The sequence below is a fragment of the Ambystoma mexicanum genome, chromosome 5p (assembly GCF_040938575.1).
Source record: "Ambystoma mexicanum isolate Mex_15411 chromosome 5p, UKY_AmexF1_1, whole genome shotgun sequence".
Lineage (NCBI taxonomy): Eukaryota > Metazoa > Chordata > Amphibia > Caudata > Ambystomatidae > Ambystoma > Ambystoma mexicanum.
In genome coordinates, this window is record NC_090930.1 from 787,423,612 (window position 1) to 787,435,774 (window position 12,163).

General features: G+C 42.3%; 1 protein-coding gene across 3 annotated transcripts in view; it reads right to left on the reverse strand.

Annotated features, from left to right (window-relative positions):
* Nucleotides 1-12,163, reverse strand: part of LRRFIP2 (LRR binding FLII interacting protein 2) — a 1,092,194-nt gene that overhangs the window by 696,826 nt on the left and 383,205 nt on the right. For all 3 annotated transcript variants that reach the window (XM_069613205.1, XM_069613206.1, XM_069613204.1), the window contains exons 4-7: nt 4,447-4,497; nt 2,261-2,314; nt 2,136-2,174; nt 985-1,053 (exon numbers count right to left, since the gene is read on the reverse strand). In XM_069613205.1, the coding sequence (XP_069469306.1) occupies nt 985-1,053; nt 2,136-2,174; nt 2,261-2,314; nt 4,447-4,497 (213 nt within the window). The remainder of the gene's footprint in view (nt 1-984; nt 1,054-2,135; nt 2,175-2,260; nt 2,315-4,446; nt 4,498-12,163) is intronic.

The following is a 12,163-nucleotide window of genomic DNA, read 5'->3' on the forward strand; positions in this document are numbered from 1 at the left end:
TGGCCTCCAAAGCCTTCCAAGTCGGTGTCCATTTAGAGGACATCATGAAGATGGCTGATTGGGCAGGCGAGTCAATCTTTAAACAGTTCTACCTGAAGCCAGTAGAGCAGACTGCATCAATTGTGGTAAGTAGGCTTTGAACTAGCAGAATGTGAGCCTCCGGTCCTGACATAGAATAAAGATTTTCCATAATAACTTACTAGAAAGTCTTAATTCTATTAAAGACACGGAGGCGAGCAGTATCCCACCCGGCGAGAGAAAATAGCGGCGTCTATCACACTTGATAGTAATTATGTGCATTGCCATGGAGGAATGGTAATTTGGCATTTATATATGCTTTTCAGAATAAAACTGATTTTTTCTCTCCCACTCCACAAAGGGAACTAGGGTTGTCATACGCACCAAGTAATTATAGTCTTTTATCTCTCTCTTGACAGTGCCTGCAGACAAGTCCGTCCGACCAGCAGCTCAACTGTCTTCTTCTATGAGATGGCTACAGTTACAATTCTACTCACCGATTTCTGGACAGCCAAGTTCACAGCCTCGAAAGAGGAAGTTACATCATGTTCAGGACTGTTTATGAGGAGATCTTCATACCTATTGGAGGACTAATGTCACATGTTGGTGACCTCTGGATGAACTTTAGGGTGGTCTCGTGGGAAATGGAGTTCTTGTTTTTCCCCCAGAGACTTATGGACATAGCCTGATGTGTTTTATTATATATTTTTTTGGTGCACCTTCTTTATGCATATTACCTAATGCGCTCAGGTGCACAAAAAGATCTTGCTGCTGAGTTTACGTGTTTAAATAAAGAAAGAAGCATAATGCCCGCCTCTGTGTCTTTAATAGAATTAAGATTTTCTAGTAAGTTGTTATGGAAAATCTTCATTATATTGTAAACATAGTAACTTCTTTTGGACTTGGGTTGGTTGAACACACAGTCCAATAATAAAAGAGCAAAGCATGCAAAAATGTATTACACACCACAAGGTCTCTCCTTCTGGAGGTACTTTCTCTGCTTCTGTGTCCCCGACTCACATCCAGATATGAACTCTTAGAAATAATACAGAGTTATAAATATGCAATAACAGTTTCATAACGACACATAATGAGAAAAGGTTGCCATAAATATTTGCCCCCCGTGGAAAAATGAACAAAGCAGTTGAGTGAGTGAGCTACACTTGCTTCAGAGGTTGTAAGCCAGTCGACTGTTTTTACTTCGCAACATCTCGCCCTGATCTGAGTGCTTAGTCCCGCTAAAGACTTGATATCTGGAAAAGTACCGATAAGCGAACAGAGCGTGCACAGCAGCCACAAGGAATTCTCCAGCCAAGATTAGAAGTAGGTACGTTTACAAAGATGGTGGCATATGGTGATCAGGCAAGCAGCTACCAAAGACACAATAGGGAGACTTCAATAGCCTTGTGGTCCACGTATTAAGCTACAGCTTGCATAGATGAAGCGCTACTCCCTGTGCAGCCATTTCCACACTTACTGGCGGCCCCTGGCTTCACTTACTGCTTAGATTCCACACACACACACAGACTCAAAATTAATTATACATGGACATTACTAATATTGCAGTCAAGGGATTCAGCAAAAAAGAGCTGACCAGTAAAGAACGGCAGGACCAGTTTCACCACCACTGACTACAACATTATGACCATGCACACGCAAGTTATTTCTTTGACTAATCTTTAGTATTACATATTACAATCACCTGCAGTGATACATCAATCTACGGTGTATGCCAGTTTTCCAATATGTATCTGGAGGAATATAATCTACAATACGAGATCTCAATAGCAATTAAATTTGCTTTTCATTGCAACTATTGGCTATGATTTAACTCACCATAACATGCAATATATTTAAAAGTAGTGTGTGGGTAGCATGAAAATATGAAGTGGATAGGCACTTGAAAATCAGACTTATAGATACTCACCCCCCACCAAATGACAGTGGAAGTGGAGGGGAGGGGAGGGAGTGGCACGGTTTGAAGAGTGCCACCCTGAGAAATGAGGTAGAGACGGCGAGGGGGGTGGGGTGCAGAAAGCAGTGAGGGTTAAAACAAAGGAGCAGGACCAATTTTAAAATAAATGCACGAATAAAACTTATTCCAACTAAATACTAACCCTGTGACCACCAATACTGCGAGATGAGGTATCCTTTTCCTGATAAATTAAACCAGAACATAGTCAAATTAAAGCGAAACACTCAGGAAAACAGAAAAAAGCAGATGAGTAGAAAAGCGACAAACCAGATAAGGCCGCTGACTGGAGCGGTGAGAATACTTGGCTCGCTCCGAATCTTCCTGACCAATTAAGAGAAAAACAGGAATCTTAAGTTACAGGTTGATGGCCAAGCATGCAACAAGCAATTTTAAAACACTACATGCACGCAAAAAGAGCCAATTATGACAGGAGCAGCTGGTGGCCTGAACGGGGTCATAAACCATAGGCATGCATTCTCAACCAGGTGAAGGCTTAATTGGGTGGAATTACATCTGAGAAAAGTTGAATGTTAAGGATTTGGGCATTGACAAATTGAATGTGTGCAAAACCGAGGAGGTAGATTAGAAATTGTAGGATTACAGTTTACCCGGCAGAAAAACAGCAATCAGTTACACGCACAGATGAGATAAAAATGTTGGAAGACTTGCAGGAAGCATAACAGTCACTGGCCCCAAGCAGCACAATGACAGGCTGGTATATTGAACATACTAGAAGCAGCTTCAGAAAGCAGTCCCACCTTTGACGGCAGCAATTATGACGTTCTTGCCATATGAATTCTTATGGCTATTTATTTTTTATTTATTTAATTTTAATTGTTCATTAATATTAACACCCCATCAAGTTTGAATCCGACCAGCAGCTACTAGGAAAGTAACCAATGGACAACATTATTTAAGGTGCATGATGATGAAAACGTTTCAGAAGCATTCATTTAGAGTACCAGATATGCCAAGTTCAGTAACATTTTCAAGTTCTACAAGCTTCACAGTCTCAGCCTAGGCAAAGATTATGAAACCAAGGGGGAAGAGGAGGTTTCTTAAAGGTTTCAATCTACCATGATACGGAAATCAGCATTACCAAACAGTATTTGCACTGAAGCTTGCATTCCAGAGAGTAGAGTAAAAACCCTCAGTGAGCAGTATGCAGTGAGTGGCTTATGTGGCTGCCCAACATACTTCTGCAATTGATGGCTTTCTGAGGAAACCTTTAGACACACCCTTTGGCTAGATAGATTGCCGCCCCCCCCAAAGGAGTATAGTGCAAAGAGGGGATCCAACAGTTCGAATACCTCAAAGGGGGACTAAAAGGATAGCAGCACGGAAATAGGGGTATGGTTTGCTGTTGATGCACACATCACAAATTTATGATGGGGATGTAGATAGTCCCTTTAGCAAAAAAAAAACTTTCTTTACGATTTACTGGCCTTGGGTATGAATTTCCTCAAACTTAAGCATGGCCCTCTATCCATTCGACCTGACACGAGACTTCCTGGCTTTGAACACTCATCAACAGTCTGTCGAGTGCATGATGCAATAGCAGGCAGCGCACAAAGTTCAAGCATTTAAAAACCTATCATATCACTTCCAAACTTACTAGAAGCATGTTTTCACATAAAAAAAACTTAGTAAAAACCCAATTAAGAAAAACTGAGATGTTTGTGGGACATTACTAACACTTTCAGAGGCAAAAGACAACTACAACTAAAGTTAAAACTGCTTAGAAGCCTGAACCAAAAGAACATGCAATAGCAGAACCAGAATTGGGGTAAGAACACTCGATACTATTTGGGAATCCAAATATCTATCATCGGGGTCTCATTACAGGAATGCACACTGATGATTACCACAATCGATTTTTTTATGTAATCCCTACGCAATCAAAAGGTGCAGAAAAATAAAATCGTATGCACCCGCCAATCCATGCATAAGAAAAAAGGTAATACTTAAGCGTCATTCACTTTACATCAGAGGAACAAGCAATTGCATTGCTCATCTTTTTTCTTTTTCTATTTTTAAAGTTACTGCCCTTTCACATATGGCAGATAGGATTTTGATTGTTGGGCTTAAGAGATCAACAACATACAATGCATAGGTCGAACCCTGTAAAGACTATACAGAATATTATTTGCAAAGGTATTACAGGAATTTGAAGATTAAGCTTTGCGTCTCAGTCGACACAGACCTTTCTTTCTCATGCTGCAGGGGGGCAATTAAAGTACAGGATAGCCTGGAACCATCAACAAATATACATGGAAACAAAATACAATAATAAAAAATCTCAGCCGCTCAGTAATTGAAACTATCACGTTTTAGAGTGCCACTAAATACTTTTGTTTAAATTGCAGCTTATCAATTGTTAGTGCTTCACAACACCCCAATGCATTAGTCTCACAAGTGAACGATTTCATGCAGAACAGGCACTCGTGGCATACCATCCACTTGTGTATTTGTCCCCATTTTCTATCATTTGAACGATGCGACAGCTACAAAAAGTTAAAGAAATACACATTTTAACAATGAGATGCATATAGTATTTGACGTTTTAGCAATTTGATACATTGCACGATATACCTTCAAATAATCTGAACAAGCAAAGGAGTATCCAGAAAAACCAATAACCTAATTGCATTTTGAGAGCTTTGTAGGCATGTCCCCCAAAAAAACTTCATAAAAAAACATTTGTTTGTATGTTGTGTGTTACACGCAAACAGGGGAAAATGCATTATTTTAGACATTAACACAACTGATACGCTGTTAAAATAATCTACATTATGATCTCATACAAATTACTTTTACATATCAGGATATATTTTATTTTTTGCAACCTTAGGTAAATGTTCCAAAAAACATGCCCATGTATGTTTGGTTCAGTACAGTCATAAGAACGGAAGAACGGCTTACAGCTTCATCAGAAGGCCAGTGTACAGAAAAGCATGTTTGCTTACATTGGCAAGGATTATGCAATCTAAATTATTTTTCATGAGATTACAGATATCTGTTGCTATGGGGAAAAATAAACCGCTCCAAACATCTCAAAAGATGTAATCACTAGAACACCATTCCTCTGCAATGTGGCATAGTTATACTACCATATGCCAGTTATGGAGCAACAAAAAAAAAAAAAAAAAAAAAAAAGGATTCCGAAAGTTAAAAGGAGCACAGCATTGGGGGAAAAAACCCACAAATGCAACATTTAGAAACACTGAAGATTTCGATTTTCAAGCAAGGCGATAGACCTTGAACCAACTGATCTACATTGTTCCTTCCGATCACAAAACAAATCGCACAATAACTGCCAAAGACTTCTGTACTAGGGTACAGTAAGAGGCCACTCATGAATGCGTTGTTTCTTTTGCAACAAATAAAATGTAAACCTATAAATAACGGTAAACACCAATGCTTATTAAAAAGACTGCATAGAAATACACAAATACATCTGAACTGTATTAACCTACTGAACTAGATATGTTCTGCTTTGATCAAGAAGTAAACGAAACAATTATTTCTAACATACACTGTGTCATGTAATATTCTTTCAAGCCACTGCTACTTGAGATTAACCAGTGGATATATCATTGTGTATGCAAGGACGGAAGGCTTTCTTCAGTTTAAAACATACTTGAGGCATACACTCCCATCCAGTTAAGAGAAGGTAAATGCTCCTTCAATAGGCTTCTTCAGAGGAATATATTGTGTTAACCTGCTACAATAGATTTGATTTGAGCCCCCGCCCTTCTTGATATTGCTAAACATGTTGGGGCTGATTTACTAAGCTCAGTAAGTAGCTTAAGCAAGACTACATTTACTTAGCTCAAATAAATAGTGTGAGTAGAAAGCCATTTTTTGGTGCAAGTGTTACTTACACTAATTTTTCAGTTTAGTAAATCAGGCCTGGTGAATGCGTCATGAAGAACCCCACACCACCAATATCTCAATACACAGAAGAGTCACCTAAACTAAAATTAAACAAGATCAGTCAAGGAAATTCTGTGAGGGATTTCAAGACTAAGGAAATGTCTAACACTTCCCTGTGAAATCATGAAACAAACCAGGTATTAATCATAGAGGAACAGTTTGTAAAGTATGTTTCCAAAATATCAGGTGGCAGCTTTGCATTGCATGCATTCAGCAGTGGAATGTGCCTGCTGAATGCAGTAAGCAGCACAAAAGCTTTGCTCGTATGCACTCTATGCCCTACAGGTGTTGCCAAAAACAACATCCCAATAAGCAAAATCAAGTTTAGAAGTCTTTTACAAGGTAGGTTAAACCTACCAACAGATCTTTGTAAACAGATGTATTCCATTACAGAAGAAAAGCCTTCACAAGTAAGCTGTCTCCGATGGTTGAACAGTGACTGGCAGAGATCTCAATAGCTTAAAGCGCAATTATTGCATTATCATAGGTAGGAAATTTGGTTTAGTACGCAGAACATCACACTTTCCATGTTCAAACAGTGTAGGGAAGACAACACAGCAAAAAAAGACAACAGTCTTTGCTCTACTAGTCCAACAGGTAACTGTTAAAAGATTGAATAAAAGGCTTTATGGGGCAGTGTTCAACTGATTCAAAGCAGGCAAATCAGGTTCAATCTTCAAGTTGATTCAGAAACAGCTGAATGGGAAAATGTTATTACATTTTTCTGGAATTCTCACACATAACAAGACGTTTGACAACCAACTTAAAAATCAAACCAGCATACCAGGCCTCAAAACGTGCACTAGCCATTGGCTAGTAAACATTGACTCTTGGAAAGTAATACATTGGGTGTTGTGTTTATTTAGAGAACTGATGTGACCAGTAGTTTTCTTTATCCCTGGCTACTAACTTGCACATTTTAATGTCTACCTCTGAGCATACAGCAGAGAATTGGGCATGACCCAGCATTCACATTTACCATTGTACAAACACTCATCTTACTGAATACGTGATTATTGATGCATAAAGAATCAAATTAAATGATATGGATATATTACTCTAAATATTCTTATATGAATCGGGCCTAAATTTAGAAAGTCTGATAGGCAATAGATCTTGGCACCTGCCCCATTATTAGGTCAACTAGGAGGCAGCAGACCTTAGTTGCTCCTAAAAGGTAGCATTCCACAGCAGAAAAGGAGGCTGTCTTTTGTAGGATATAAATCTTGTGTCTTGCTGTGCTCAGCAGTTTGACTCAGTGAATTTGAATATTGTTCAGTCAGGTCCAAGATATTCAGAGTGAATGGTTTTGAACTAAAAAACAAATGATCAGTGCTTCAATGATGAATGGCAAAAGTAGCCAATATCCATGCGTGTTCATGTAAACCATCACAAAAATTAGTCAGTCCTAACAGATCTGCGAAGAACTAGAACCACAAATTCATGATAACAATTTAAGAGCATAAAAAACCCCAACAGGTGGATCACATGTTTTTGGCCAAGACACCCGTATATCACTGGATATTCAGCTCGGGTCCCAGAATACAATGGGATTTCGTTCATTTTTTGAATGGGGTGCTTCAGATAAAATGAAAGTCACTTTTTAAATAACATTCAAATTGATGAAAGGCACAATAGATGCAGTTGTACTTTTGAATTTAATACTATGGGTTAGGTATGAAAGTCTGCAGGCAAAAACCGAAAGCACCAGAGTTTCCTCTGCGGTACATATAGGTAATGAGAGAAATGGACACTGATGCCAGCTTTGATACACGTGGACTGCGAATGCTTGACCCATCCATTGCAAAAAGAAAGCCATGCTGACCTTAAACAGGCCTTGGAAATTCTTAAAAATCCCACTAGACCTGCAGGGCGAGTTCTTTAGTTTACATACTCAATCACAGCTAAATACACTGGCCCCAAGGTGAATGACGACAAAATATTTATCAGTGCTTTTTGTAAAATGGTACATGTCGCCATAAGCACACTTCATATTTGGTGCAAAGCTGTCAAGCATGCACAGTTATACTTGTATTTGCCATTCACTGCAAACTAAGTGTGTTTGCAGTAAATGAAAAATAAGTTTCTAACATCCGCATACTCGCCAGCAAGATCGAGTATCATGCAAATGGCCCTCGCCCTTCAAAAAAATGACTGGCTAATGCTAGTAGATTTTCCAAGCTCCGTTAAAGATTGATGTTAGCAAGTGTGAGAAACCTGACGGTATTCTCCCACCTACTCCCCAAGATCTTCCCTTCAGGTGGCCAGGGAAGGGATATCGCTTCTGGATCGCCGACCCTGGGGCTGGACTAGCGATGGAGGAGCGCCTGAATGGAAGGTCACAGGGGACTAGGAGAAGAATGCCCAAAGGTGAGACATGGTATTCCCCCTTCCCAATTATACACCAACCCACTCTCCCTCAGCCTTAATGGGGTATTTCTAATGACAACTCATCTAATCTCCCCCCTCCCCATTTCCAATAGGTACTGGGAGGAAAGGCGATCGGGAGCAATGAGGATTACCCATAGAAACAACATAGGGATACGGGGTGAGGTTTACCATCTAACACCTTTGAATTGTCCCATTAATAGTGTGCAAGGTCAGGTACTTTACTCCAATGGACTCTCACCTGCATTAAAAAGGGTGGTTCGCAAGAATCCTTGAGCGAGCTGGGTTTGCTGGATGGAACTAGGAGATAAAAGGGCAAGGGGGCCGCATGAAGAGGAGCTCAGATGGACCGGTCCCCCAGGGCTCCATTCTTCTGCCCTGGCTCTTTAATATATACCTTTCTCTGCTGCCATGACTCATTTCCTTCTTCTCCCTCAACTTCCATTGCTAAGATGCTGATATACACCCTTTTTCAAACTTCCCACTGACGCCCTTCCACCCTCCTTCATCCCTAGCTGGCACTCTGCCATCCAGTTCTGGTGCACTGCCAATGTCCCTACACTTTGGCCTTCCTCCATGCCCCCCCCACCCCTTCTCCACTGTAGCTCGGAATCTGAGTCATCTTCGAACCCCCCCCCCCGTCTCCGCTCCCTTCCTTCATACCTCATATTCAAGACATTGTCAAGAAGTCACACTTCGAATGGATTGTGTCCTCCCACGTATTCCTCATCTTGTGATAAATCGTTATCTCCAGCTTCGCTGCTTCGGAAAAAAAAAAAAATTCTCAGAGGGCGCTGTGCTCGAGGTCGTAGCGTCGATTGTCCCTCGACATACTCCGTACACGTCACCGATGGTATAAATAGCTCAAGCCACACCCGTTGCTTCAGTTCTGTTTTTTCGAATATATATATATATATATATATATATATATACATACACACACACACACACATATATATATATATATATATATGATACATTACTCACCGTAATCGTATTTCTGATGCTTGTATCTGCTTAGATTCACATGCTGTGCATAGGCCGACATCTAGTGGAAGCTGCAGAGTATTACAGTTTGTTTTCCGAAACTCGAAAATGGGCGTCGACACAGGGCGTGCCAGTAATACTATCCCTAGTGTGACGTCCACTGTACCCAAGATCCCTCACGCGTCTAGGATCCTCAGATTGTATTTTTTCTAACATGAGGTAGCATGAGGAGTAGCGCGAGTACAGATAATCCAAGCAGATAGACAGAAAGGTAAGACTACAAGCCATCATGCGCCTTCTCTCAGAGGGGAGGAAGGGTGGGTCGCATGTGAATCTAAGCAGATCCAAGCATCAGAAATACGATTACGGTAAGTAATGTATCCCTTCTGAGGCTTGTGGAATCTGCTTAGATCACATGCTGTGCATAGATTAGCGAGCAGTACCTGAAGAAGGAGGTGGGATGTGAGAAGGGTCATGAGCAAATAAGTGTCTTAGAACCGCTTGTCCCACTTGTGTATCTGCCTTGGAATGGGTGTCAATGCAGTAATGCTGAGTAAAAGTGTGAATGGAGCTCCAAGTAGCTGCTTTGCAAATGGTGTCAAGGGGTACATTTGCAATGAAAGCCAGAGTGGCCCCAATGCCTCTAGTAGAGTGGGCTCTTGGCGTGAAAGGCAGAGTTCTTTCAGAGAGTGAGTAACACAGCTGGATACAGTTAATAATCCACTTCGAGATGGCACCTTTAGAGACGCGATCCCCCTCTCTGCCTGTAGCTACAGAGACAAACAGTTGATCTGTTTTTCTTAGCGGTCTGGATTTATTTACATAGTAGAGGACCGCCCTACGCACATCTAGGGTGTGTAGTTTCACCTCAGCCGAGCTTTGCGGGTTCTGGAAGAAAGCCAGAAGCTCGATGGACTGGTTTACATGGAATTTAGGTGAGAACCTAGGGTGTGTGCGTAAAACCAGTTTGTCTTTATGGACAGTAAAGAAGGGATCCTGCACTGAGAGCCTGAATTTCACTGACCCTTCTTATAGAAGTAATAGCTACTAAGAAGGCCGTTTTATAAGTCAGGTGTTTGAGACTGCTTTTATGCATGGGTTCGAAAGGGGGGCCCATGAGCTTGGCTAGCACCACATTAAGGTCCCACCTTAGTGGTGGGTTTGAAATAGGAGGGTGAAGTCTCTTTACTCCTTCCATGAAGGCTTTAACTACTGGTACTTTCCACCACAAAACCTTGCTATGGGAAGTGGTGTAAGCCGACAGGGCTGCCAGGTGTACTTTCAGTGAGTTAAAAACCAATCCTGCATCTAGCAGGTGGAGCATGTATGTAACAATGTTGGAAGGAGTGCAATCAACCGGGTTGATTTGTCTACTCTGGCACCAGATAACGAACCTCTTCCACTTGTCAAAGTAACAGTGCCTTGTGTTTGGTTTCCTAGATTCCTTTAGGATGTCCATACACCTCTGTGGCAAATTGAGATGTCCAAACTCTATGACCTCAGGAGCCATGCTGCCAGGTTGCTGGTGCACTGTTTGACCTTGATGCTGGGACAGTAGGTTGTACCAGGCTGGAAGTTTGATGGGCTCGCACACCGCCATCCTGCATAGGTGTGGGAACCACGGTTGTCTTGCCCACATGGGAGCAACTAGGACGAGCGTCATTGATTCTCTGTTCATCTTGTTCACCACTTTCCTGATGAGGAGTTGGTGGAAAAGCGTACGCAAACATCCCTGACCAGTTCATCCACAGGGCGTTCCCCTGCGAGTCTGGTTGGGGGAACCTGGATGCAAATCCTGGGCATTGTCCGTTTTCGCTTGTGGCGAATAAGTCTATAGTGGGGAAACCCCACTGAGAGAAGATATCTTCTACGACCTCTCTGTGTAGAACCCATTCGTGTTCCTCTGGGAGGGAGTCTCTGCTCGGAGCATCCGCTAGGGAATTGAGCTCCCGTGGAACATGTTGTGATGACAGGAAGATGTTCCGTCTGAGTGCCCATGTCCAGATTTTCTGGGCAAGCTTGGACAGATTTGGCGAGCGAGTCCCTCCTTGCTTGTTCAGGTAGAACATGGCTGTTGTGCTGTCCGTCCGGATTTGCACTGACAGGTTTAGTAGGTGGGGCTCGAACGCCTGAAGCACTCTGAATACTGCCAGAAGCTCTAGCAGGTTGATGTGGTTCTTGGCCACTGAGTGAGACCAGAGAGCCTGAGCTGTGTGGTGGAGATGGTGAGCTCCCCACCCCGTCAGGCATGCATCTGTAGTGACTATTGCCTGTACTTCGGGATCGTAAAAGGGTTTCTCCTGTGCAAGATTCTCTCTTGTCCACCAGTGAAGACTTTGTACCAGTGTTGGCGAAACGACCACTAGATCGTCCCACGACCACTTGCCTGAGACCACTGTTTCGCCAACCATTCCAGCATGGGACGCATGCGCAGGCGCGCGTGGTGGACCAGGTAAATACATGACGCCATCATGCCTAGTAAACGCATTGCTTTGCGTACCGTTATTTGTTGACCGGACTGATAATGCGGAATTTGCAGTAGTATATTCCGAATTCTTTCTTCTGAAGGAAAGGTCAACCCCTCCTGGGTATCCAGGATTGCCCCTAGGAATTGTTTGGAGGTGCTTGGCACCAGGCTTGACTTTTTCTCGTTGATTGAGAAGCCTAACTCATGGAGGAGGTCGATTGTCCTTTGAATGTTTGTCCTGCAAATTCCTGGGGTTTCCCCCGTTATGAGCCAGTCGTCCAGATAAGGGTACACTGGGATTGCCTCCCTGCGTAGGTGTGCAGCCGCCACCGCCAGTACCTTGGTGAATACCCTTGGTGCTGACGCTATCCCGAAGGGCAGTACCTTGAATT